At 37.8% G+C, this 27,613-nt stretch overlaps 1 protein-coding gene across 3 annotated transcripts in view; it reads left to right on the top strand.

The window, feature by feature from the left end:
• ZNF280B (zinc finger protein 280B) overlaps positions 1 to 24,805 on the top strand; it is a 36,854-nt gene extending 12,049 nt beyond the window's left edge. For 2 of the 3 annotated variants that reach the window (XM_037823718.1, XM_037823717.1), the window contains exons 3-4: positions 9,444 to 9,540; positions 20,212 to 24,805. In XM_037823718.1, coding sequence (XP_037679646.1) covers positions 20,280 to 21,896 — 1,617 coding nt within the window. In that variant the 5' untranslated portion in view covers positions 9,444 to 9,540; positions 20,212 to 20,279 and the 3' untranslated portion in view covers positions 21,897 to 24,805. The remainder of the gene's footprint in view (positions 1 to 9,443; positions 9,541 to 20,211) is intronic. The other variant, XM_037823716.1, reaches the window with a different exon arrangement.
• Positions 24,806 to 27,613: the final 2,808 nt, after the last annotated feature.

Genomic DNA, 27,613 nt, shown 5'->3' with positions numbered 1-27,613 from the left:
AAATCATAAATGCTCAGCGAACTCCAAATAGAATAAATCCAAAAAAACCCACTCCGAGACATATACTGATCACACTGTCAAACATAGAAGAGAAGGAGCAAGTTCTGAAAGCAGCAAGAGAAAAGCAATTCACCACATACAAAGGAAACAGCATAAGACTAAGTAGTGACTACTCAGCAGCCACCATGGAGGCAAGAAGGCAGTGGCACGATATATTTAAAATTCTGAGTGAGAGGAATTTCCAGCCAAGAATACTTTATCCAGCAAAGCTCTCCTTCAAATTTGAGGGAGAGCTTAAATTTTTCACAGACAAAGAAATGCTGAGAGAATTTGCTAACAAGAGACCTGCCCTACTGGAGATACTAAAGGGAGCCCTACAGACAGAGAAACAAAGACAGGACAGAGAGACCTGGAGAAAGGTTCAGTACTAAAGAGATTCGGTATGGGTACAATAAAGGATATTAATAGAGAGAGGGAAAAATATGGCAAACATAATCCAAAGGATAAGATGGCCGATTCAAGAAATGCCTTCACGGTTTTAACGTTGAATGTAAATGGATTAAACTCCCCAATTAAAAGATATAGATTCGCAGAATGGATCAAAAAAAATGAACCATCAATATGTTGCATACAAGAGACTCATCTTAGACACAGGGACACAAAGAAACTGAAAGTGAAAGGATGGAAAAAAATATTTCATGCAAGCTACAGCCAAAAGAAAGCAGGTGTAGCAATATTAATCTCAGATAAAATAGACTTCAAATGCAGGGATGTTTTGAGAGACAAAGAAGGCCACTACATACTAATAAAAGGGGCAATTCAGCAAGAAGAAATAACAATCGTAAATGTCTATGCACCCAATCAAGGTGCCACAAAATACATGAGAGAAACATTGGCAAAACTAAAGGAAGCAATTGATGTTTCCACAATAATTGTGGGAGACTTCAACACATCACTCTCTCCTATAGATAGATCAACCAGACAGAAGACCAATAAGGAAATTGAAAACCTAAACAATCTGATAAATGAATTAGATTTAACAGACATCTACAGGACATTACATCCCAAATCACCAGGATACACATACTTTTCTAGTGCTCACGGAACTTTCTCCAGAATAGATCATATGCTGGGACATAAAACAAGCCTCAATAAATTTAAAAAGATTGAAATTATTCAAAGCACATTCTCTGACCACAATGGAATACAATTAGAAGTCAATAACCATCAGAGACTTAGAAAATTCACAAATACCTGGAGGTTAAACAACACACTCCTAAACAATCAGTGGGTTAAAGAAGAAATAGCAAGAGAAATTGCTAAATATACAGAGATGAATGAAAATGAGAACACAACATACCAAAACCTATGGGATGCAGCAAAAGCAGTGCTAAGGGGGAAATTTATAGCACTAAACGCATATATTAAAAAGGAAGAAAGAGCCAAAATCAAAGAACTAATGGATCAACTGAAGAAGCTAGAAAATGAACAGCAAACCAATCCTAAACCAAGTACAAGAAAAGAAATAACAAGGATTAAAGCAGAAATAAATGACATAGAGAACAAAAAAAACAATAGAAAGGATAAATATCACCAAAAGTTGGTTCTTTGAGAAGATCAACAAGATTGACAAGCCCCTAGCTAGACTGACAAAATCAAAAAGAGAGAAGACCCATATAAACAAAATAATGAATGAAAAAGGTGACATAACTGCAGATCCTGAAGAAATTAAAAAAATTATAAGAGGATATTATGAACAACTGTATGGCAACAAACTGGATAATGCAGAAGAAATGGACAATTTCCTGGAAACATATGAACAACCTAGACTGACCAGAGAAGAAATAGAAGACCTCAACCAACCCATCACAAGCAAAGAGATCCAATCAGTCATCAAAAATCTTCCCACAAATAAATGCCCAGGGCCAGATGGCTTCACAGGGGAATTCTACCAAACTTTCCAGAAAGAACTGACACCAATCTTACTCAAACTCTTTCAAAACATTGAAAAAAATGGAACACTACCTAACTCATTTTATGAAGCTAACATCAATCTAATACCAAAACCAGGCAAAGATGCTACAAAAAAGGAAAACTACCGGCCAATCTCCCTAATGAATATAGATGCAAAAATCCTCAACAAAATACTTGCAAATCGAATCCAAAGACACATTAAAAAAATCATACACCATGACCAAGTGGGGTTCATTCCAGGCATGCAAGGATGGTTCAACATAAGAAAATCAATCAATGTATTACAACACATTAACAAGTCAAAAGGGAAAAATCAATTGATCATCTCAATAGATGCTGAAAAAGCATTTGACAAAATCCAACATCCCTTTTTGATAAAAACACTTCAAAAGGTAGGAATTGAAGGAAACTTCCTCAACATGATAAAGAGCATATATGAAAAACCCACAGCCAGCATAGTACTCAATGGTGAGAGACTGAAAGCCTTCCCTCTAAGATCAGGAACAAGACAAGGATGCCCGCTGTCACCACTGTTATTCAACATTGTGCTGGAAGTGCTAGCCAGGGCAATCCGGCAAGACAAAGAAATAAAAGGCATCCAAATTGGAAAAGAAGAAGTAAAACTGTCATTGTTTGCAGATGATATGATCTTATATCTAGAAAACCCTGAGAAATCGACGATACACCTACTAGAGCTAATAAACAAATTTAGCAAAGTAGCAGGATACAAGATTAATGCACATAAGTCAGTAATGTTTCTATATGCTAGAAATGAACAAACTGAAGAGACACTCAAGAAAAAGATACCATTTTCAATAGCAACTAAAAAAATCAAGTACCTAGGAATAAACTTAACCAAAGATGTAAAAGACCTATACAAAGAAAACTACATAACTCTACTAAAAGAAATAGAAGGGGACCTTAAAAGATGGAAAAAATATTCCATGTTCATGGATAGGAAGGCTAAATGTCATTAAGATGTCAATTCTACCCAAACTCATCTACAGATTCAATGCAATCCCAATCAAAATTCCAACAACCTACTTTGCAGACTTGGAAAAGCTAGTTATCAAATTTATTTGGAAAGGGAAGATGCCTCGAATTGCTAAAGACACTCTAAAAAAGAAAAACGAAGTGGGAGGACTTACACTCACTGACTTTGAAGCTTATTATAAAGCCACAGTTGCCAAAACAGCATGGTACTGGCACAAAGATAGACATATAGATCAATGGAATCGAATTGAGAATTCAGAGATAGACCCTCAGATCTATGGCCGACTGATCTTTGATAAGGCCCCCAAAGTCACCGAACTGAGCCATAATGGTCTTTTCAACAAATGGGGCTGGGAGAGTTGGATATCCATATCCAAAAGAATGAAAGAGGACCCCTACCTCACCCCCTACACAAAAATTAACTCAAAATGGACCAAAGATCTCAATATAAAAGAAAGTACCATAAAACTCCTAGAAGATAATGTAGGAAAACATCTTCAAGACCTTGTATTAGGAGGCCACTTCCTAGACTTTACACCCAAAGCACAAGCAACAAAAGAGAAAATAGATAAATGGGAACTCCTCAAGCTTAGAAGTTTCTGCACCTCAAAGGAATTTCTCAAAAGGTAAAGAGGCAGCCAACTCAATGGGAAAAAATTTTTGGAAACCATGTATCTGACAAAAGACTGATATCTTGCATATACAAAGAAATCCTACAACTCAATGACAATAGTACAGACAGCCCAATTATAAAATGGGCAAAAGATATGAAAAGAGAGTTCTCTGAAGAGGAAATACAAATGGCCAAGAAACACATGAAAAAATGTTCAGCTTCACTAGCTATTAGAGAGATGCAAATTAAGACCACAATGAGATACCATCTAACACCGGTTAGAATGGCTGCCATTAAACAAACAGGAAACTACAAATGCTGGAGGGGATGTGGAGAAATTGGAACTCTTATTCATTGTTGGTGGGACTGTATAATGGTTCAGCCACTCTGGAAGTCAGTCTGGCAGTTCCTTAGAAAACTAGATATAGAGCTACCATTCGATCCAGCGATTGCACTTCTCGGTATATACCCGGAAGATCGGAAAGCAGTGACACGAACAGATATCTGCACGCCAATGTTCATAGCAGCATTATTCACAATTGCCAAGAGATGGAAACAACCCAAATGTCCTTCAACAGATGAGTGGATAAATAAAATGTGGTATATACACACGATGGAATACTACGCGGCAGTAAGAAGGAACGATCTGGTGAAACATATGACAACATGGATGAACCTTGAAGACATAATGCTGAGTGAAATAAGCCAGGCACAAAAAGAGAAATATTATATGCTACCACTAATGTGAACTTTGAAAAATGTAAAACAAATGGTTTATAATGTAGAATGTAGGGGAACTAGCAGTAGAGAGCAATTAAGGAAGGGGGAACAATAATCCAAGAAGAACAGATAAGCTATTTAACGTTCTGGGGATGCCCAGAAATGACTATGTTCTGTTAATTTCTGATGGATGTAGTAGGAACAAGTTCACTGAAATGTTGCTATATTATGTAACTTTCTTGGGGTAAAGTAGGAACATGTTGGAAGTTAAGCAGTTATCTTAGGTTAGTTGTCTTTTTCTTACTCCCTTGTTATGGTCTCTTTGAAATGTTCTTTTATTGTATGTTTGTTTTCTTTTTAACTTTTTTTTTCATACAGTTGATTTAAAAAGAAGGGAAAGTTAAAAAAAAAAAAAAGAAAAAGAAAAAAGACAAACAAGGAAAAAAAAAAAAAAAGATGTAGTGCCCCCTTGAGGAGCCTGTGGAGAATGCAGGGGTATTTGCCTACCCCACCTTCATGGTTGCTAACATGACCACAGACATAGGGGACTGGTGGTTTGATGGGTTGAGCCCTCTACCATAAGTTTTACCCTTGGGAAGACGGTTGCTGCAAAGGAGAGGCTAGGCCTCCCTGTATTTGTGCCTAAGAGTCTCCTCCTGAATGCCTCTTTGTTGCTCAGATGTGGCCCTCTCTCTCTGGCTAAGCCAACTTGAAAGGTGAAATCACTGCCCTCCCCCCTACGTGGGATCAGACACCCAGGGAAGTGAATCTCCCTGGCAACGTGGAATATGACTCCCGGGGAGGAATGTAGACCCGGCATCGTGGGATGGAGAACATCTTCTTGACCAAAAGGGGGATGTGAAAGGAAATGAAATAAGCTTCAGTGGCAGAGAGATTCCAAAACGAGCCGAGAGATCACTCTGGTGGGCACTCTTACGCACACTTTAGACAACCTTTTTTAGGTTCTAAAGAATTGGGGTAGCTGGTGGTGGATACCTGAAACTATTAAACTACAACCCAGAACCCATGAATCTCGAAGACAGTTGTATAAAAATGTAGCTTATGAGGGGTGACAGTGGGATTGGGAATGCCATAAGGACCAAACTCCACTTTGACTAGTTTATGGATGGATGTGTAGAAAAGTAGGGGAAGCAAACAAACAGACAAAGGTACCCAGTGTTCTTTTTTACTTCAATTGCTCTTTTTCACTCTAATTATTATTCTTGTTATTTTTGTGTGTGTGCTAATGAAGGTGTCAGGGATTGATTTAGGTGATGAATGTACAACTATGTAATGGTACTGTAAACAACCGAAAGTACAATTTGTTTTGTATGACTGCGTGGTATGTGAATATATCTCAATAAAATGATGATTAAAAAAAAATAAAAATAAAAAAATAAAAAAATAAAAAAATAAATAAAAAAATTCCAGCCAAAAAAAAAAAAAAAAAAAAAAAAAAAAAAAAAAAAGAAAGTGGTATATTGAAATCTCCAGCTATTATTCTAGAACTGTCTATTTCTCCCTACAATGCTGTCAGAATTTGCTTCATATATTTTGGGGTTCTGCTTTTAGTTGCATATTTTTATCATTCTGTATTCCTGATCATTATCAAATGTCTTTGTCTCATAACAACTTTGTCTTAAAATATATTTTGTCTGATATTAGTATAGTCACCCCAGCTCTCTTTTGGTTAATGCTTGCATGGAATATCTTTTTCTTGTTTTAAGTGTGTGTTATGGCAGGCTTTCAATATTCAGGCAGGCAGTTTACAATTCTCCTTTTGTTTTTACTTCCTGCTTGTGCAGAGCCCTAAGATCAGAGGTGAGCACTTATGTACTTCTCAGATATTTCCCAGGCATCTGTATAACAGTATGCATAGTTGTGGCCTCTAGATTCCCAGGGCTATTTCTAGAATAATTTGAAAGTTACAGTTTTTCCAAGTTACTTATGAACATCTTATTTCCCAGTTTTTCCTTTTAAGACTTTTGGTCAGCTTTTTGGGTGTCCCAGCTGTTACTGTTGTCTTGGACATCTATGATGTTAAATGATTGCCATTGATAGTTTTTGACAAATACCCCCAGGGAAAGATTGTTTGCATCGTGTGATATCTGAGTCAGGTAAATAAAGAAAAATCCTGAGTGGAGTTTTCCACAGAATTGCCAGATTAGTTAAATAATGACCGTTCTTTCAGAATGGTGCTTTTGGGATACTCTAAACCTGTTCTAACATCAGTGGCTCTAAAATGCTGGTTTTCACCATGATTATGGAACTCTTTTTTTTTCTTAATTTTTTTTTTTTTTTGGTATAAAAACGCCATGTGTCATTTACTTTTTGCAGTGCTGTGTAACTTAGAGGAAAGGCTTATGTGGTAGCACAAACCAGGTAGGAATTTTGTAAAGAAGTGATTAAATACTTATAGTCCGTATAGGTGTTAAGGCATCAACAGTAACATGGCACCAAATGCCCAAAAATAAAAACATGAAAAATAATTATGAACTCTCATTGGAGTGGCTCTCCCAATATAACTTCCAGTTGCTGAATAGTCATTTTTTTTTTTTGAGTCTTTTTTTTGAGGTTTTTTTAATTGACGTTGTTCACATACCATACAATTATCCAAAGATCCAAAGAGTACAATCAGTTGTCCATGGTACCATCATACAGCTGTGCAACCATCACCACAGTTAGTTTTTTTTCTATTTTTAGAACATTGTCATTAGTCCAGAAAAGAAATAAAGACACACAAAAAAGGAAACTCAAATCCTCCCATACCCCTAACCACCACCCCTCCATTATTGATTCATGGTATTGGTATAGCGTATTTGTTACTGTTGATGAAAGAATGTTTAAAAACCAATAACTGTAGTCTATAGTTGCAATATGTACATATTTTTTTCTATATGCTCCTCTATTATTAACTTCTAGTTATAGTGTCATACATTTGTTCTAGTTCATTTGAGAGATTTCTAATATTTGTACAGTTAATCATGGACATTGTCTACCAAGATTCACTGTTTTATACATTTCTGTTTTTTAACCTCCACCTTTCCTTTCTGGTGACATACGTGACTCAGAGCTTACCCTTTCCACCATCTTCACACACCATTGAGCACTGATAGTTATTCTCACAACATGCTACCATCACCTCTGTCCATTTCCAAATGTTTAAGTTCACCCTGGTTGAACATTCTGCTCATAATAAGCAACCGCTCCCCATTGTTTAGCCTTGTTCTATATCCTGATAACTTACATTTCATGTCTAAGAGTTTACATATTATAATTAGTTCATATCAGTGAGACCCTGCAATATTTGTCCTTATGTGTCTGTCTTATTTCACTCAATGTAGTGCCCTCAAGTTTTCTTCATCAACCCATTATTTTCAAGATGGTTTTGTTTACACACTATACATTCCGTCCTAAGTAAACAATCGATGGTTCCCTGTATAGTCATGTATTTATGTATTTACCACCATCGCCACTATCTGTATAAGGACATCTCCATTTCTTCCACGAAGGGGGAAAAAGAGTCAAAGAAGGTAGAGGGACAGGAGAAAAAGAAAAAAGAGAGAAAAAACAAAACAAAACATGACAGCTAGGAATCAACAGAAGGAAAAATAGCATTAAACTAAAGTAGAATAAAGAGTCAGACAACATCACCAATGCCAGGAGTCCCATAGCCTTCCCCTATATTCCCCCTCCATGTGCATTTAGCTTTGGCATATTACCTATGTTATAGTAAAGGAAGCATAATTCAGTGTTTCTGTTAACTGTAGTCTCTAGTTTGCATTGATTGTATTTTCCCCCAAGTCCCACCCCATTTTTAACACCTTGCAATGTTGACATTTGTTCTACCTCATGTAAAAACATATTTGTACCTTTTATCACAATCGTTGAGCACCCTAGGTTTCAGTGAGTTATACAGTCCCAGTCTTTATCTTTCCTCTTTCCTTCTGGTGTCCCACATGCTCCTAACCTTCTTCTTTCAACCATACTCACAGTCATCTTTGTTCAGTGTACTTATATTGCTGTGCTACTATCTCCCAAAATTGTGTTCCAATCTCACACTCCTGTCTTTTCCTTTCTGTCTGTAGTGCTTCCTTTAGTGTTTCCTGTAGAGCTGATATCTTTTTCACGAACTCTGTCATTGTCTGTTTGTCAGAGAATATTTTAAGCTCTCCCTCATATTTGAAGGACAGTTTTGCTGGCTATAGGATTCTTGGTCAGTGGTTTTTCTATTTAAGTATCTTAAATATATCGCCTCACTTCTTTCTTGCCTCCATGGTTTCTACTGAGAAATCTGCATATAGTCCTATCAAGCTTCCTTTGTGTGTGATGGATCGCTTTTCTCTTGCTGCTTTCAGGACTCTTTTTATCTTTGACATTTGATAATCTGATTATTAAGCATCTTGGCGTCGGCCTGTTCTGATCTATTCTGTTGGGGGTATGCTGTGCTTCTTGGATCCATAATTTTGTGTCTTTCCTAAGAGATGGGAAATTTTCATTGATTATTTCCTCTATTACTGCTTCTGCCCCTTTTCCCTTCTCTTCTTCTGGGACACCAATGACACATACATTCTGCATTTTGTTTTGTCCTTAAGTTCCCAGAGACATTACTCATATTTTTCCATTCTTTTCTCTGTGTGTTCTTTTGTGTGTAGGCTTTCAGGTGCCTTGTTCTTGAGTTTCTGAATGTTTTCCTCTGCCTCTTGAGATCTGCTGCTTTATGTCTGCATTGTGTCCATCTCTTGTGTTGTTCCTTTTATTTCCATAGATTCCACCAGTTGTTTTTTTCGAACTTTGGATTTCTACCTTATGTACGCCCAGTGTTTTCATTATACGCTTCATCTCTTTTGCCATATCTTCCCTAAACTTTCTGAATTGTTCCAGCACTAGTTTAAATTCCTGTATCTCAGTTGAAGTGTAAGTTTGTTCCTTTGACAGGGCCATAACTTTGTCCCTCCTAGTGTGGGTTGTAGTTTTCTGTTGCCTAGGCATCTGATTTCCTTGGTTACCCCAATCAGGTTTTCCTAGACTGGAACAGGCTCAGGTCTTGGAAGGAGGTAGTAGTTTCAGGTGTCCCTGAGGGTGTATCTTAGAAGATTGGTGCACCCTGGGAGGCCTTAATTCACTATGCTTTTCTGCCCAGCAGGTGGTGCCTGTCATCCTGTCTTTCCTGACTGTTGCAAGGAGGTGTGGCCCGTGGCTGTTTTCCCCAGGCTCTGGGGTCTGGTTCTGAATGGAAGGTGGGTAGTACAGCTTGACACCACCTCTTTCCTCTTAGGGAAGATATACCCTTGGGGGAGAGGTCATTTGCATTTGAATAGTTTGTTACTCTGCTGTCTCCACCCTTGTCTGGGTCTGACCACTGGGAACTGAAAATGGCTGACGCTTTCTCCAGTGAGCTGAAAAAGGGACAGAAACACCTCTTTCAGGGTCAGTTTGTGGCCACCCTCAGTTTCACCCTTCGGCCAGAGACAGCATCTGGTCTTCTGGGCTCCCCTTGCCTCTCAGAGAGATCCTCCGACTCTCCAAGGTCAGTGGTCACCAAAAGCTTCTCTCTGCTTGTTGGGGATTCATAGCTTGTATTGAGCAGTCCATGTTTGCTAATTAAAACCCCAGTTGGAGTTCAGCTGAGTTATATCAGAAAGTGCTGCTCTCTAGCACAGTGAGGCTTTGCAGTTTGGGAGAGTGCTGCTCTCTAGCACCACAAGGCTTTGCTGTTCAGGCCGTGGGGGGAGGTGGCTCCCGGCTCAGATCTGCAGGTTTTACTTACAGATTTTATGCTGCGCTCTCAGGCCTTCCTCCCAATTCAGGTTGGTGTATCATGAGTGGACGGTCACATTTGTCCCCCTGCAGTTATTTCAGATTATTTATTGTTTGTTCTGATTGTTTATTAGCTGTTCCAGCAGTACTGACTAGCTTCCACTCCTCTCTATGCTGCCATCTTCCCTCTTAATTTTTTTTAAATTTTAAATTTTTTAATGTAATAACGTGTTATAATATAAAATTTGCCATTTAAACCATTTTTAACTCTACAACTCAGTGACATTAATTACATTTACGGTGTTGTGTACTTTTGAGACCATCCATTACCAAAACTTTTTCATCACCCAAAACAGAAATTCTGTACCAGTTAAGCAATAACTTCCTATTCCCATCTCCCCTCAGCCCTGGTAACCTCTAATATACTTTCTGTCTCCATGAATATGCTTATTCTAGATATTCCATGTAAGTGGAATCATACAATATTTGCCATTTGTGTTTGTCTAATTTCACTTAGGGTAATGTTTTCAAGGTTTATCCATGTTAAAGCATGTATCAAAAATTCATTCCTATTAATCCATTCCTTGTTTAGCCATTCATCTGTTGGTGGATACTTGGATAGTTTCTACCTTTCAGCTATCGTGAATAATGCTGCTATGAACATTGGCATACAAGGATCAATTTGAATCCCTGTTTTCAGTTATTTTGGGTGTATTCCTGGAAGTGGAATTGTCAGGTCACATGGTAATTGTATATTTAGCTTTTTGAGGATCCGCCAAGTGTTTTCCACAGCTGTTGCAACATTTTGCATTCCCACCAGCAATGCACAAAGGTCCCATTTCTCCACATCCTTGTCAGCACTTGTTATTTTCTACTTTTTTAATAGTAGCCATTCTAGCAGGTGAGAGGTTGTCTCTCATTGTGGTTCTGATTTGCATTTACCTAATACTAATGTTGAACATTTTTTAATGTGATTATTGGCCATTTGTATATTTTACTTGGAGAAGTGTCTATTCAAGTCTTCTTCCCATTTTTAAATTGAGTTATCTTTATGTTTTTGAGTTGTAGAAGTTCTTTATATGTTCTGCATATAAAACCCATATCAGAGATATGATTTCCAAGTGTTTTCTCCTATTCTGTAGCTAATGTCCTTTTATGTACCTGTGTTTTTAATTTTGAGGAAGCACATTTTACATTTATTTTTTCTTTTGTTACTTGTGCTTTTGTTGTTAGAATTTAATAGCCAAATCCAAGGTTCTAAAGATTTTCCTCTGATTTTCTTCTAGGGGTTTTATTACTTCTCTTATATTTAGGTCATTGATCCAGTTTTAGTTAATTTTTGTATATGATATGAGGTAAGAGTCCAACTTAACTCTTTTGAATGTGGATATCCAGTTTTCCCAGCGTCATTTTTTGAAGAAACTGTTCTTTCCCCGTTGAGGACTTGGCATCCCTGTAAAAAATCAGTAGGCCCTAGATGTGAAGATTTATTTCTGGACTGTCAAAAAAATTCTATTGCATTGGTCTCTATATCCGTATACCACACTGTTTTGTTTACCATAGCTTTGTAGTAAGTTTTGACATTGGGTGGTATGAGTCTTCCAAATTTATTCTTCTTCAGAATCGTTTAGGCTATTCAGGTCGTCTTGTAATTCTCTATGAATTTAATCATTGGATTTTCCTTTTCTGGAAAAGATTGCTGGAATTTTGATCACAATTGTGTTGAATCTGTAGATTGATTTGGTGACATTGAAATCTTACCAATAGTAAGTATTCCAATTCATGAACACAGGATGTCTTTCCATTTATTCAGGTCTTCTTAATTTCTTTCAGCAATATTTTGTAGTTTTCACTGTACAAGTCTTTCACATACCTGGTTAAATTTATCTCCTAGATGTTTTATTTTTTAGATGCTGTTGTAAATGGAATTTTTTTCTTGATTTCTTGTTTGTATTGTTCACTGACGTATAGAAGCATAACTGATTTTTGTGTGCTGATGTTAATACCCTGCAAATTTGCTGCATTCATAATAGCTTTCTTGTGTATACTTTGGGATTCTCTACATATAGGGTCATGTAATCTGTGAATATGTGAATGGAGATAGTTTTACTCCATCCTTTCCAATTTGGATACCTGTTATTTCTTTTCTTTTCTCTTTTCTTTTCTTTCTTTCTTTTTTTCTTTTTCTTTCTTTCTTCCTTTTTTCTTTTCTTTTCTTTCTTTTTTTTTTTTTTTTTGTCTAATTGTTCTGACTAGAACTTCCAGTACAAAGTTGACTAGTGCAGTTCCCGTCTATTTCTGGTTTTCTGAGTTTTTATCAAGAAAGTGTGCTGAATTTTGTTAAATACTTTTTATGCATCAATTGAGATGTTCATGTGTTTGTCTTCCTTCATTCTATTAATGTAGTGTATTACACTGATTTTCTTATGTGGAACCTCCCTGACATTCCTGGGCTAAATCCCATTTGGTCATAGTATTTAATCCTTTTAATGCATTTTTTTATTTGGATTTTTAGTATTTTGTTAAGGATCTTTGCATTTATATTAATAAGAAGTATCAGTCCATAGTTTTCTTGTTATGTGTTTATCTAGGTTTAGTATCTGAGTAATTCTGCTCTCATAGAATCAGCTAGGAAGTGTTTAGGACTGTTGTTTTCTAAAGCTCCTACAGAGCTGGGGATAGGACTAGGACAAGTTAATATGCCATAAATACTGCTTTTCTTACCAAAATGTAACCGTTTTTCTCATATAAACACTCCCCAGATTATTGCAAGCCTTTGGTAATTTACAGATTTGAAAAAAGTTGATTTTGACAATTTTTGCTAGCATTCTCATTGTTTTTATGAAGGATTGGTGTATTAGTTAGGGTTCTCTAGGGAAACAGAAGCAACAGGAGATATCTGTAAATTTTATAAACATTTTATAGATTTTGTAGATTTTATAAAAGTGTCTCATGCAACTGTGGGGATGCATGAGTCGAAATTCTGTAGGGTAGGCAGCAAGCTGGAAACTCTGATGAAGGTCTTCGATGAACTCTGCAGGAGAGGCTGGCTGGCTGAAGAAGTAAAGGTTCTCTCTCTTCTCCCTTAAATGTTTTCAACTGATTGGATTAAATCCAGCTGATTGAATTCTCTCATTGCAGAAGATACTCCCTTCATTGATTTAGTCAGCCACAGATGAAATCAATTGACTGATCATTTAATAAACCAGCCTTCTGGTTTATTAACCAGCCACAAATGTCCTTGCAGTAATGGTTAAGCTAGTGATTGATTGATCAGACAACTGGCATCATCACCTGGCCAAGATGACACATGAACCTAACTATCACAATTGGTTTTACAGGTTCTTACTCTACCATTTCCACTGATGTCACCTTCTTGCTGAGTGTTTAATAATTGACATTGTTATGGTTTTTGGTCATTTTTTTTTTCCTTGCTCTTCCTTAACCCCTGTTTAAATCATTCTCCATGCTTCTAGTACTTTCAAACCCTTTCTGGACCCTCTACCTCAGTGAAAGGACTTGTGTCCAAGGTAACACATAACTTTTCATTTGGACTGCCACCCTGATCATCTCTCTCTTTTTTCTACCCTTCTCAGCAAGATTCTGTTGTTGGGAGGTATGCCAGTTTGGATATATTATGCCTTCCATAAAAGTCATGATCTTTTAACCCAGTCTTGTTGGGTGGAACCTCTTGATTGAGTGTTTCCATGGTGATGTGACTCACCCAAATGTGGGTGATACCTTTGATTAAATTATTTCCATGGAGGTGTGGACCCCACTCTGATTCACTGGATTACTTGATTCATTCAGTGGATTACTTAAGAGAATTCAAGAGCAGACACAGATACTTGCTGACACTCCAAGACACATGTGGATACAGACAGAAGGACGTTTGAAGATGCTGAGCTAAGAGATGAAGCCCAGAGTTTGCCCCAGAGAAGCTAAGAGAGGACCCCCACATGCTTTGAGAGAAACACCCTGGGAGAAAGAAGCAAGGACACAATGGGAGCTGAGAGAAAAGAGCAAAGACAGAATCTCAGAGATATTTTGGAGAAAACCATTTTGAAATATAGCCTGGGAGCAGAGGACCAGCAGATGCCTTCCCAGAGGTGGCGAACAGAGTTGTTCCAGACACTGTCGGCCTTTGTTCAGTAAAGATATCCTCTTGTTGATGCCTTAGTTTGGCTACTTTTTTGGTCTTGGAAACGTTAAGTTTGTAACCTAATAAATCCCCTTTATAAAATTTAATCTGTTTCTGGTATTTTGCATAACGGCAGCATTAGCAAACCGGAACAGGAGGAAAGAAGGAAGAAGGGAAAATGACTGATTTTTCTCTGCTACTTGGGAGAACATCTGTGCAGGACTCTAACTATGCTGATCTGAGAAGAGGCTTCCCCTAAATATCAGTCCCTATGATGGGATGACTTTAAGCATTCTTCTTCTGAAGCCCCAGGATCATAGGCATCTCTCATTTGCTATAACAGCACACCTTGGATGCTTCCATACTTGAAGAAATTGGTTATTTCCAAGTTTTGAACATTTCCTAACTCTTTCCTTGTTCACCTTCCTTTGTTGAATTTATTTCTTATTCCTTCAAGGTAATTTTTTTTTCCTTCAGTGCCTGTTTGAGTTCTTATATGATCTTGGCAAAATCAGTGACCAAAACAGGCAAAGAATAAAAGTTGAATGTATTAGACATAAATTTTCTAGTATAATAGGAGGTACAATAAGGGAAAAGAAAGATCACTATTAGAAGATTGGAACTTGGGGTTGTAGTTGGGGTTGAAGTTGGGGTTGTTTTACAAATGAAGGTCAGAGTAAGTTTCATGGAGTAGGAATGTTTGTAACACAGATTTCAAGAAGATGAAAGTGTTAACGTTGGGGACATCTGAGGGACAAGAGTTTCTGCTAGAAACTCTTCAGAGAGGTGTTCAAGCCAGGTGACCACTGTGATTGGATTGGAATGATGGTTAGAATAGTGAGAGAGGAGGTCAGCAGTGTAACCAAATTGGGAATTCTTGATTTTTTTCCTCAATCTAGTCTATGGAAATAGTTATATCTTTTGACAATAACACCTTTGTTTAGTAGTTCCTCTCCTAGACTCCCAAGCCAGATTAGATCCCATTTTTGCACTCCTCTACCATCCTGGTTGTACTTTTACCTACCATTTCTGCCTACCATTCTGCCTCCATAGCACATGCTGTTTTTTTTTCCTTTTTTTTGGAAAGACATGGGGAAAAAGATACTGTATCAAGATATAAATATCCAGACTTTTTTGATATGGAAAAATAATTTGTTTTGCTTAGTTGAACTGGGATGTAATTTAGTGTTTCCTGCAGGTCCAGGGAGGTAAGAAACTACTGTTTGCACAAGGAACTGTGTTTAGTGGGCATTATATTCTAAGGCAGCAAAGGTATGGGGTTAATGAAGTGGGGGAGGGGCAAGCTTGCTTTGGAAGGGGAGAGAGATTGAGGGGTGGGGCAGGAATTTGGAGGAGGTAAAGTGGCATAAGAGAGTGAGGGGCGAAGGGAGATGGTGGGGGTAGTTACCAGAGGAGTTCTGGTGGCTTGGGATCTAATCTCTGGAAGTTACTTTAAGAAGGGAGATGGCCAATAGCTGGAAAAAACTGGTGTGTGGATGTAACAAAGACCCACTGAAAGGGCCATTGTTTGAATACACAGGAATAACCTGGGAGGTGGTAGGTCATGACAAGCTGACTTTGCAGCCCTCTTTGGCTGGTCCCTCACCCCAAATCCTTGCTTATTTCTTTGATGGTGTTAGTAAGTAATCTTTGAAGACTAACCTGTTAGATCTGGTAGGTCTTTGCATGTCCAGTGCCTCCACCCCAGTATCTCAATATTCTAATAAATAGTAGAAAATAAAGATGGGGCTCTAGACACACAAAATAGGTGACAGAAAAGTCCCACTGTCTAATGCTACTCTTGTTCTGAATGAACTTATCCAGTAGTTTATTAGCTCTGTGCCCGATTTGTGCTCCACTTATTATTTCTTATTTTGGACGATAGGTTGGATGGAACATTCAGTTAATGTAGACGACAGCCAAAACTCCAACCAAGATGAGCTGTGGGGGAGTCCAGCAATATTACTGGAATGCGGTTTAAGTTTTGTAGATTGCGTATGCTGGTTTGAGGGGTCCATACTGGGCTATAGTGAATCCTGACATAAATTTTCAGAAACTGTTGAGTTATGTAATGTGGTTTAAAGCACTCCCATTTGGATACTCTTTTTACTTTTTTATTTATTTACATTTTTAAAATTGTGAAATACAACATATATACGGAACAGTGATAACTTTCGAAGTACGATTTAACAAGTACGATTTAATGAGCTTTGAAAGTGTTGGCATCTTTTTAATGGTGAAATGGGTTTCAGGGTGAAGAGGAAGGTGTCAAAACACAACTTAAATGCATACAGTAAGATAAAGTATTGTTCTTTGATATTGCCTTTGGCTTTAACTGTTTTATGCTTTTGAAGAGACACTGTGCTTTTGTTCTGTGGATTTGTCCATTTGCTATTCAACAATAAATCAGAAAGAATTTGTAAATCAAAAAAAAAAAAAACAAAAACAAACAAACAAAATACCAAGTAGTTATTAAATTTCAAATAATGTTATGGGGTGCAGATCCACCATTTCAGTTATTTCCTTATTGTGACATATAGCATATATACCAAAAGGTGATAATTTTCAAAGTACGGTTTAACAACTAGTTGTAGAGCAAATTTCAAAGAATGTTATGGGTTACAGTTCCACAATTTCAGTTATTTCCTTATTGTGAAATATAACATGTACAGAAATTTGATAACTTTCAAAGTGTAATTTACCAAGTAGCTATAGAGCAAATTTTGAAGCATGTTATATGTTACAGTTCCACCATGTCAGTTATTTCCTTTTAGCTATTCTAGTACTCTAGAGACTAAATAAAGATTCGATATTTGTAATCCTTTGTTAAATCCTATCTTGTCAGTTGCTATCCCTCTCTCTTGTTTGATCACTGTTTCAATCTTCAGGGATGTCTGGGCAGTGACTAACCTAATTTGTTCATATTGAAAAGAGGTGTTGACATTATGGGGAAGAGGGTTGCATCTGGTTGATGTTCTTGGAGAGGCTGTGCCTCTGGATTTTGGGACTTATCTGGCATAGGAACACTCTAGGGGATTTAAGTTTCTGAGAAGTAAATTTAGTGAGTAAAACTTCTTATAGAGTCTCAGATGGGAACCTAGGTATTCTTTAGTATTTTTCAGGACTGCTGGTGGTTAAGACTTGGCATACTGTGGGCATTTGGAATAGCTGGCTGGAGCTTGCGTAAGAGTAACCTCTAGGATTGACTCTTGACTATTTTTGAAATCTCTTAGCCACTGAAACCTTATTTTGTTACCTTTTTTTCCCCCTTTTGGTCAAAAAGGCATTCTCAATCCCTCAATGCTAGGATCAGGCTCATTCTTGGGTGCTGTGTCCCCATATCTCCAAGGAGATTCATGTAGCTATGGAGGATTATCTCCCTAGCTAATTGCTGGGATGGGTGCATGGGAGTGGAGATCTGCTCATTCATCTGGTCGGTGGCTGTTTTGCCACTGCCAGCCCCTGGTGGCGATCCTGGCTGGATAAACTCACCCTGTCCTTTGAGATGCAGTTTCTCCACTTTTTTGTCCAAGTTGCCACCAACATATTGTTGGCACCCTGAAGCTGCTGTTCTGGGCATTCTCTGGTCTTTCTCTAGTGTTTTTCATGGAGGAGAAGTTTGCTCCGCCTTACCTCTTCTGCTCTCTACCTGGAAATCCCATTTGGCTACTCTTAAACCAGTATTTTTCAAATGACAAAGTAGTAACCATTGATGAATTTTAATTATTGTTGTGGGTCACAATTGATTTTAAAAGAGAAATAAATTGTCAAAATACATTCCATGTAGTAAGGGCAAATGTGTATTTGTGTGTTTATGTACACTTCTGCACTGGGATTCCTTGTAATATGTTCTGTGATAGGTGGTCAAAAATGTTTGTAAAATGCTAGCAGCATTAAATTCTTATTGGCCTACTGAATTTCAGACTTGGGTCTTCTGAGTGGCCCAGTAAAATGTCCTTGAAGAGGAGTTGCTTAGGTGGCTTACAGTAACTCTGGAGTTTAAGTGGAGTCATTAGAGAAATTTACCTTGTGATAAGCAGGGATTTTGTTAAGCTGTCTTTATTCTGAAAGATCCATTTTGGGCCATACTGAATCCTGACATTCAACTTCAGAAACTGGTGAGTTAAAAAATGTGATTTATGATGCCTCCATTTTGCTACCTCTAAGCCATTGTTTTTCCAACCATTAGTAGTTACCCACTATCAAGTCTTTAATTGATTTCTGTGGGTTCCGATCAATTTAAGAAAAATGAAATAGAAAATAGTATAATGCATCCCCATATAGTAAGAGCAAATATTAATTTAAATGTGTCTATGCTTGTGGGACTCCATATTTATTACTTTTCTTCCGATGGGTGTGGTTAAAAAATGTATGTAAAATGCTAGGTACTTATTGGCCTAAGAATTTTTGACTTGGAAAGGTTCTCAGAGTAAATTCATGGAAAACACATGGAATTAATGGAGCATAGTCTGTCCTGCAAGCAAAAGATCTTATTAATTGAGAATTACATTAATTCATTTAACAAATCCTGTATTTGTTGAACACTCCTTCTGTGCCAGGTAGTGTTTTTTGTGTTGGTTATACAGCAGTGAAAAAAAAAATAGAATTTTTGCCCTTGAAGTTTAAATTCCACTGGATAGATGATAGAAAAGAACAATGTTAGTGAGTAAACTTTATAGTATGCTAAATGGTGATAAATGCTTTGAAGATAAAAAAAAAATCAGGGATGGGAGATAGGGAAAGTGAGCTGGAGATTGGTTGGACACTGAGAAGGAGACCTGAAGGTGATGAGCAGCCAGCCGTATTGGTATCTGGATGCAGAGCATTCATGTTAGAGGCAAGAACAGATACAAGCATGTTGAAGTTTGGTGTGTTCAGGAAACAAAAAGGAGATCAGTGGGGCTGAAGTGAAGTGGATGGGGGAAAAGAGTATGAAATTATTTCAGAACAGTATGTGGGGTGGGGAAAGTACATTGGAAGGACTTGGCCTTTTACTCTGAGTGAACCAGGAAGGCACTGGGGGTGGGATGTGGGGGTGGGGGATTCTGAGCCAAGGAATTCATTTACTCTGATTCGATTTAACAGTGTCAATAATAAGTCAGAGTTGATTTACTCTGACTTGATTTAACAGTGTCACTCTCCTTGCCATAGGGTGAAGAGGCTAAATGGAGTAAGGGAGGAAGCAAGATCGGTTAAGTTGCTGCTTCATTTAAAATCAGTGGAAAAGACAGAACTGGAGGGAGAAATTTAGGAGAAAGCAATGAAAAGATTATACATAAGGTTGTGAGTCAAGAAGAGAGATATTAAGAGAGTTCATTCCTAATTTGTTCTGCTAGACACATGCTAAGCACTTGACATTGCATTATGCCATTTGACCCGTGTGTGGGTACTCAGTTTACTCTTCACATTTAATGCCTCTTTTCTATATAATCATTCATGAAATTATTATATATGAGTCAATTTACATGTGCATTTAATATATTTTCCCTCCAATTCTACAAAAGAAACTGCCATTGAAAAAGTAGTGCTTTTTAAAAATAGCTGTATTCTTAATTCTAAGAAATAATAATTTGTCTCTTTAGATGTAGAAATACATTTAAAAGTTCAAAAATTTACCAAAGAAAACACAGCTGGTGTGTCACAGACTTAGGATTCCAACTCAGTCTTTTCTGACTCAAAGCCCATGTTTTTAAACACTTCACAATGCTCCCATTGTAAAAATATTTGTTCTTTCCATATAATTTCTCTTTGTGATTAATTGTTGGAAGAGTTTTTTAAATTTTTTTTTTTTTTAAATAGGAGAGATAGTAGAGTGGAAAGTTATCATTCTGGAGTTGCACAACCTGATTTTATAATCTAGGCTTTAAGCTATCACTTACCTTGTTTGAGTCTCATTGTCCTTATCTGTAAAATAAGGGTGTTTATAACTACCTTAGAATTTTGGGGAAGAATTAAGTAAGATAAGATAATGCATTTGTGGTACTTACTGATATAATGTGTTTGTACTTAGGTGGCATTTTATTTAAAGGAAGCACTGGGACTTGTGGCTACACCCTCCAAGCATAAAAACATTTGAAAATGGAAGATCCATGTATGTTACCTGAGGAAGGACAAGAGCGGGAACCACAGAAAAGTGTAAAAGAAACCAAACAAGTGGATGGTGAAGATGCTGAGTTGATCTTTCTTGGGGTGGAAAATGTAAATGAAGATGCTGAGCTGATCTTTGTTGGGGTGACTTCAAATTCAAAACCAGTTGTTTCAAACATTTTGAACCGAGTCACTCCAGGTTCTAATTCAAGGAGAAAAAAGTATGGTCACCTCAGACAAGGTGCTGCTCATACATTGCAGTCTATAAGTCATATGACCCCACCATCAAAAGGAGTAGCCATCTTGCCATTTTCTCAATCTGAATCAAGATCAACAGATAGTCCTATTATTATTGAACCTTTGTCTGAACCTGATTATAAAAATAATTCACCACAAGTTGTGCCTAATGGCTCTTTAGAGCTATATTCTCCTTTGAGTACATTCACCAGTTCATTGCAGCATGCAGGAAGAGCAGCACTTTCTGTAGGAGGTATGAATGAAAGTCCTTGTATATCAAAGCAACTTTCTACTTCTGAAGTAAATACTGTAAATACCAAAAGGCCTAAACTCAGTGATGGATCTTTTTTAGCTTTGTCCCCCTCGGTTATATCTCGTACAAAAAACAATCAGCAAAGTATACCCTCTAGAGATGGTCATACCTTGTTAAACCATGTTCAGAATGGAGCACTTTTTCCAGTAGCTTTTCCAAAGGACAATTTCAAGCCTGTAAATCCAGTCAGGGAAAATGGAGGACTGACAAAAATAGATTTTTCAAGTATGGCAAGTCAAAAGACTGCTGATCCCAGGAAAGAAAATATGATTGTGTTACTTCATGACTTTTACTATGGACAACATAAGGGAGATGGGCAGCTAGAACAGAGGACTGACACAAACTTTAAATGCCTCAGCTGCTTGAAAGTTCTAAAAAATATTAAGTTTATGAACCATATGAAGCACCATTTGGAACTTGAGAAGCAGAGGAGTGACAGCTGGGAAAGCCACACCACCTGCCAGCACTGCCACCGGCAGTTTCCAACTCCTTTCCAGCTGCAGTGTCATATTGAAAGTGTGCACATCCCCCAGGAACCCTCCACTGTTTGTAAAATCTGTGAATTGTCATTTGAAACAGACCAGGTTCTCTTACAACACATGAAGGACAATCACAAACCCGGTGAAATGCCTTATGTTTGCCAGGTTTGCAATTACAGATCGTCAGCCTTTACTGATGTGGAAACACATTTTAGAACATGCCATGAAAACACTAAAAATTTGCTTTGTCCATTTTGTCTAAAAGTTTTTAAAACTGCTTCACCATACATGTGTCATTATAGGGGGCATTGGGAAAAGAATGTTCACCAGTGTTCTAAATGCCGGCTACAGTTTTTAACTTTCAAGGAGAAAATGGAGCACAAAACCCAGTATCATCAAATGTTTAAGAAGCCTAAGCAACTGGAAGGATTGCCTCCTGAAACAAAAGTTGATATTCAAGTGTCCTTGGGGCCTCTTCAACCAGGATCACTGGAAGTAGCATCCATTACTGTGAGCACATCTGACTTGGAACTATCAGCCCTCACACCTAAAAATCGAATTTCAAAAACCCCTCATTAATTCTAGTTTTGGTAAATTTCCTAAAGCAGATATTTCAATCCAAATCAAAACCCCCCACAAAAACAAAATATTCAAACCATGCATTTGTCAATAGTACCAAAATAGAGAAACCAGTGGATTATTCATGAATTTCTTTTAATTCGTGTTGTACAGTATAGTTTGATCTGAATTATGAGGTGTTACTTTAAAATATATTACTTGGTTTTCATGTAACTAGCTTAACATATAAAAGGTGTTTGTGTGTGTGTATGAGAAAGCGTGAGACAAAAGAAATACCTTTTTTTATTTTGTTTTATCTAAGTTTGAAAGTTTTTTCCATCTGTATATAGAATGTCTCAGGTTTTTGAACTACTTAATTTTATTTTCAACTTTTTCCGTACATTGAAGATTTCAATATTAACTCTGTTCCAACTGGAATGGCTTTGTTATGGGGTGAGACCTGACCTGGTTTGTTGCTGAACTCCAGAAGTGCCTCTGCTGTGCTGGCCTGAAATAATCTGAGTGTGAGGAAGCCGGAGGAGAAGCTGTGGCATGAATGGAACCAACCAGACAGAGGTTAGTCAAGGGAGGAGCAACGGCTCCTTGTCCCAGTTGAGGGAGTTGCACCCATTCACTTAGGTTTTGGAGCCAAGGCAGAAGGAACACTGTCTGAGAGTGTCTTCATCTGATGCCAGAATATCTAAGGAAGCAAAGTCATTCAAAGTAAAATGCCTTTGCCCTGCATACATGAAACAACCATATCAGGGTATCACTGGCTTCAGATGAGGGAATAGCAGTAATTAATAGAATGGGGCCTGTACCAGTGAACCTCCTGTTGAATAATCCAAAGAGGAATTTGCTTCATCCCCTCCCATCTCCCTTCTGGCTGGCCTTCAGTGGAGAATGAACTGGGCTATGTCCCTCTCAGCTGCAGGCTGTTAGAGCACATAAAGCCTCCCAATGGAAGTGGGCCCTGATTCCCACAGTTTGAAGTCTACTGGATCCATACTTTTAACTGATGAGGGCCAAACAAAGGTATCTGACTAGTTCATGGATGGACTAAATTTAGTTCTCCCACTGTTAAGCTAGAATGGGGACTTGTCCAAGAAGAGTAGGTACAATTGGACAAAAATAGGATAGCCCAGAATGACTGACTAAAATTAAACCCATTACAAGGCTTTTCCATTTACTTTTCTGTGCATGTGTATCTTACCCTAATTGAACATGTGACACATGCAGTGTTGTATCTTACCTTGGACTTGAATATCTTATAAGTAACAGTTACTCTCTAGTATGTGTAGTTTTTCAAATTTATCAAACTGATTCTGAGTTTGGGTCTTACTTGATACTCTGGAGTGCAAGAAATGTACCATTTATTTCAGTAAACAGTAAGTCATACAGAGTTCAGGGTTCCCAGGAATTTAATCTTTCACTAACTATGGGGGAATCCTTTCCCCTTGCCCCCCCCCCCCGGGCTCTCTAATGGAACTGAGGATTGTTCTCTGAGTGTAGGTTCCTGAACATTAGCAGCCATGACTGCTTCTGTGGGTTCCCAGGGTTTATTCTCCCTAGGCATGTTCCAGTGCCATCTCTCCTTCCACAACTGACCGAAGTGCAAAACAGCCTCTGTGCACCACTTAGGGAATGTGGGATTCTGGCTCTAGAACTGGGCCTGAAGAATTGTTTTTCCCTTCCTTTCTCCTCCTCCTTAACGGCACCTTCCCTCTCCCCGCTTCCTGCCTCTCCAATCTAGTTAAATTTCCTAGGCTCTCATAAAAAGCCAGGAAGAGATAATCATGAAGGGCTTGGCTTCCCTCTTAGAATTGGAGGAGAAGGGATTCTAGGTAACAAAGTAGTTTTGTGAGTATACTGTCCACATTTTAGTGTAATTTTATTTACTGAGTGTAGTTCTGTTGTATTTATATGGTTGATGTTTGATTGATTTGCAGTTGAACATTTTACTAGGCTTTTTAAGTTAGTTTGCTTGGACCAAGGCACTTTCCTTAAAATTTCAGGCCCAATACCTTCTTTAGGAGGAGAGAGATTTTTTTTTCTTTTCCAATTATTAAAAAAAAAAAAATGCCTCTCTTCCTCTTGTTATGGTCTCAGGTAGAAAATCCTGTGTATAAATAGTATCTGCATTCTCTTGCATACTTATCTCCCTTATTATTGCATATATGTTTTGTGGTTGTCAACACTGTTATTGTTGTTTACTGCTTCACTAAAGCAGGCTCCTAAGGAGTAGATTGTCATTTATTGCCAGCTATACAGGTTCCGGTGATCTGGTCCCTGCCTACCTCGTCTCTCTTTTCCATTCTTTGCCTTGCTTCTCTGCCATTCTTCCCACTGATGCACTATTTTCTGACAGCTTTTTCTTAAGGAAATCACACTTCTCTGAGATTTGAGATTCGAGATTTGGAGATTGCACACGTGCTGTTTGCTTTGTTAGAATATTCTTCCCCATAGGCCTGCATGGCTTGCTACCTCACTTTATTGTTCCACACTTCCTTTGGTTCATTGAGCTTCATCAGTGTCCTGTCATGCAGTCTTCCTTCTTTTTTTCCTTATCTTGTCCTCTTCCTTAAAGGCACTTTACCTCCCTCCCAACTACTTTCTTTCCTCCCCATTCTAATTCAGTTTCCTAGCCTTTCACAAAAAGCTGGGAAGATAATCATCAAAGGCTTTGCTTCCCTCTTTAGAATTGTGCTAGCTTGAGTCAGTCTCTGTGCCTGCAACCAAAAGGAAATTAATATAGTGAGTTCTTTCTCTGTTTTTGTATTGATATCTCTATATTTTTTTTAAGGCAATGTTACTTTGTTTTGTTTACAAATATATTGAATATTTGTCAAGATTACTATTTTGTTATCCTTTGTGGATTTCCTCATCTATTTTGCTTGTTTGTTATTCCAGATAAACTTTATTATTTTATTAATGTGGCAAAAATTCTAAGTAATTTTCTAAGTAGTTCTTAGTAATTCTTAGTAATTCTAAGTAAAATAGCAATTATAAATAATAAAATGTTTGTGAAAAAACATCACTGTATTGTCTTTCTTTAATAACAGTATGCTGCTGTTAAATTTTATTTAGTATCACTGTGTAAACTCTTCACCTTCCTGCCAGTTGTGTTTATTTTTAGTCTTGTTACATTGACGAGAATTTCAAACAATGGTACCTATGATGGAGTTAATGGGCTTTCTTGTTCCTAGTTTTAATGAGAAATTGTTTTACCATGAAAGGTAATGAATAGATAGCTTAAAGATATATTGCATAGATGTTTCTATTTTTAGAACATTAAAGATAATGATTGTTTCTTTTTTTTTTTTTAATCATCATTTTATTGAGATATATTCACATACCACGCAGTCATACAAAACAAATTGTACTTTCGATTGTTTACAGTACCATTACATAGTTGTACATTCATCACCTAAATCAATCCCTGACACCTTCATTAGCACACACACAAAAATAACAAGAATAATAATTAGAGTGAAAAAGAGCAATTGAAGTAAAAAAGAACACTAGGTACCTTTGTCTGTTTGTTTGCTTCCCCTACTTTTCTACACATCCATCCATAAACTAGACAAAGTGGAGTTTGGTCCTTATGGCATTCCCAATCCCACTGTCACCCCTCATAAGCTACATTTTTATACAACTGTCTTCGAGATTCATGGGTTCTGGGTTGTAGTTTAATAGTTTCAGGTATCCACCACCAGCTACCCCAATTCTTTAGAACCTAAAAAAGGTTGTCTAAAGTGTGCGTAAGAGTGCCCACCAGAGTGACCTCTCGGCTCGTTTTGGAATCTCTCTGCCACTGAAGCTTATTTCATTTCCTTTCACATCCCCCTTTTGGTCAAGAAGATGTTCTCCATCCCACGATGCCGGGTCTACATTCCTCCCCGGGAGTCGTATTCCACGTTGCCAGGGAGATTCACTTCCCTGGGTGTCTGATCCCACGTAGGGGGGAGGGCAGTGATTTCACCTTTCAAGTTGGCTTAGCCAGAGAGAGAGGGCCACATCTGAGCAACAAAGAGGCATTCAGGAGGAGACTCTTAGGCACAAATACAGGGAGGCCTAGCCTCTCCTTTGCAGCAACCGTCTTCCCAAGGGTAAAACTTATGGTAGAGGGCTCAACCCATCAAACCACCAGTCCCCTATGTCTGTGGTCATGTTAGCAACCATGGAGGTGGGGTAGGCGAATACCCCTGCATTCTCCACAGGCTCCTCAAGGGGGCACTACATCTTTTTTTTTTTTTTTTTCCTTGTTTGTCTTTTTTCTTTTTTTTTTTTTTTTTTAACTTTCCCTTCTTTTTTCAAATCAACTGTATGAAAAAAAAAGTTAAAAAGAAAACAAACATACAATAAAAGAACATTTCAAAGAGACCATAGCAAGGGAGTAAGAAAAAGACAACTAACCTAAGATAACTGCTTAACTTCCAACATGTTCCTACTTTACCCCAAGAAAGTTACATAATATAGCAACATTTCAGTGAACTTGTTCCTACTACATCCATCAGAAATTAACAGACCATAGTCATTTCTGGGCATCCCCAGAACGTTAAATAGCTTATCTGTTCTTCTTGGATTATTGTTCCCCCTTCCTTAATTGCTCTCTACTGCTAGTTCCCCTACATTCTACATTATAAACCATTTGTTTTACATTTTTCAAAGTTCACATTAGTGGTAGCATATAGTATTTCTCTTTTTGTGCCTGGCTTATTTCGCTCAGCATTATGTCTTCAAGGTTCATCCATGTTGTCATATGTTTCACCAGATCGTTCCTTCTTACTGCCGCGTAGTATTCCATCGTGTGTATATACCACATTTTATTTATCCACTCATCTGTTGAAGGACATTTGGGTTGTTTCCATCTCTTGGCAATTGTGAATAATGCTGCTATGAACATTGGCGTGCAGATATCTGTTCGTGTCACTGCTTTCCGATCTTCCGGGTATATACCGAGAAGTGCAATCGCTGGATCGAATGGTAGCTCTATATCTAGTTTTCTAAGGAACTGCCAGACTGACTTCCAGAGTGGCTGAACCATTATACAGTCCCACCAACAATGAATAAGAGTTCCAATTTCTCCACATCCCCTCCAGCATTTGTAGTTTCCTGTTTGTTTAATGGCAGCCATTCTAACCGGTGTTAGATGGTATCTCATTGTGGTCTTAATTTGCATCTCTCTAATAGCTAGTGAAGCTGAACATTTTTTCATGTGTTTCTTGGCCATTTGTATTTCCTCTTCAGAGAACTGTCTTTTCATATCTTTTGCCCATTTTATAATTGGGCTGTCTGTACTATTGTCATTGAGTTGTAGGATTTCTTTGTATATGCAAGATATCAGTCTTTTGTCAGATACATGGTTTCCAAAAATTTTTTCCCATTGAGTTGGCTGCCTCTTTACCTTTTTGAGAAATTCCTTTGAGGTGCAGAAACTTCTAAGCTTGAGGAGTTCCCATTTATCTATTTTCTCTTTTGTTGCTTGTGCTTTGGGTGTAAAGTCTAGGAAGTGGCCTCCTAATACAAGGTCTTGAAGATGTTTTCCTACATTATCTTCTAGGAGTTTTATGGTACTTTCTTTTATATTGAGATCTTTGGTCCATTTTGAGTTAATTTTTGTGTAGGGGGTGAGGTAGGGGACCTCTTTCATTCTTTTGGATATGGATATCCAACTCTCCCAGCCCCATTTGTTGAAAAGACCATTATGGCTCAGTTCGGTGACTTTGGGGGCCTTA

The sequence above is a fragment of the Choloepus didactylus genome, assembly GCF_015220235.1.
Source record: "Choloepus didactylus isolate mChoDid1 chromosome 23 unlocalized genomic scaffold, mChoDid1.pri SUPER_23_unloc3, whole genome shotgun sequence".
In the NCBI taxonomy this organism is placed as follows: domain Eukaryota; kingdom Metazoa; phylum Chordata; class Mammalia; order Pilosa; family Megalonychidae; genus Choloepus; species Choloepus didactylus.
Note: the sequence above shows the minus strand (reverse complement) of the source record. Positions and strands in the feature narration are given on the sequence as shown.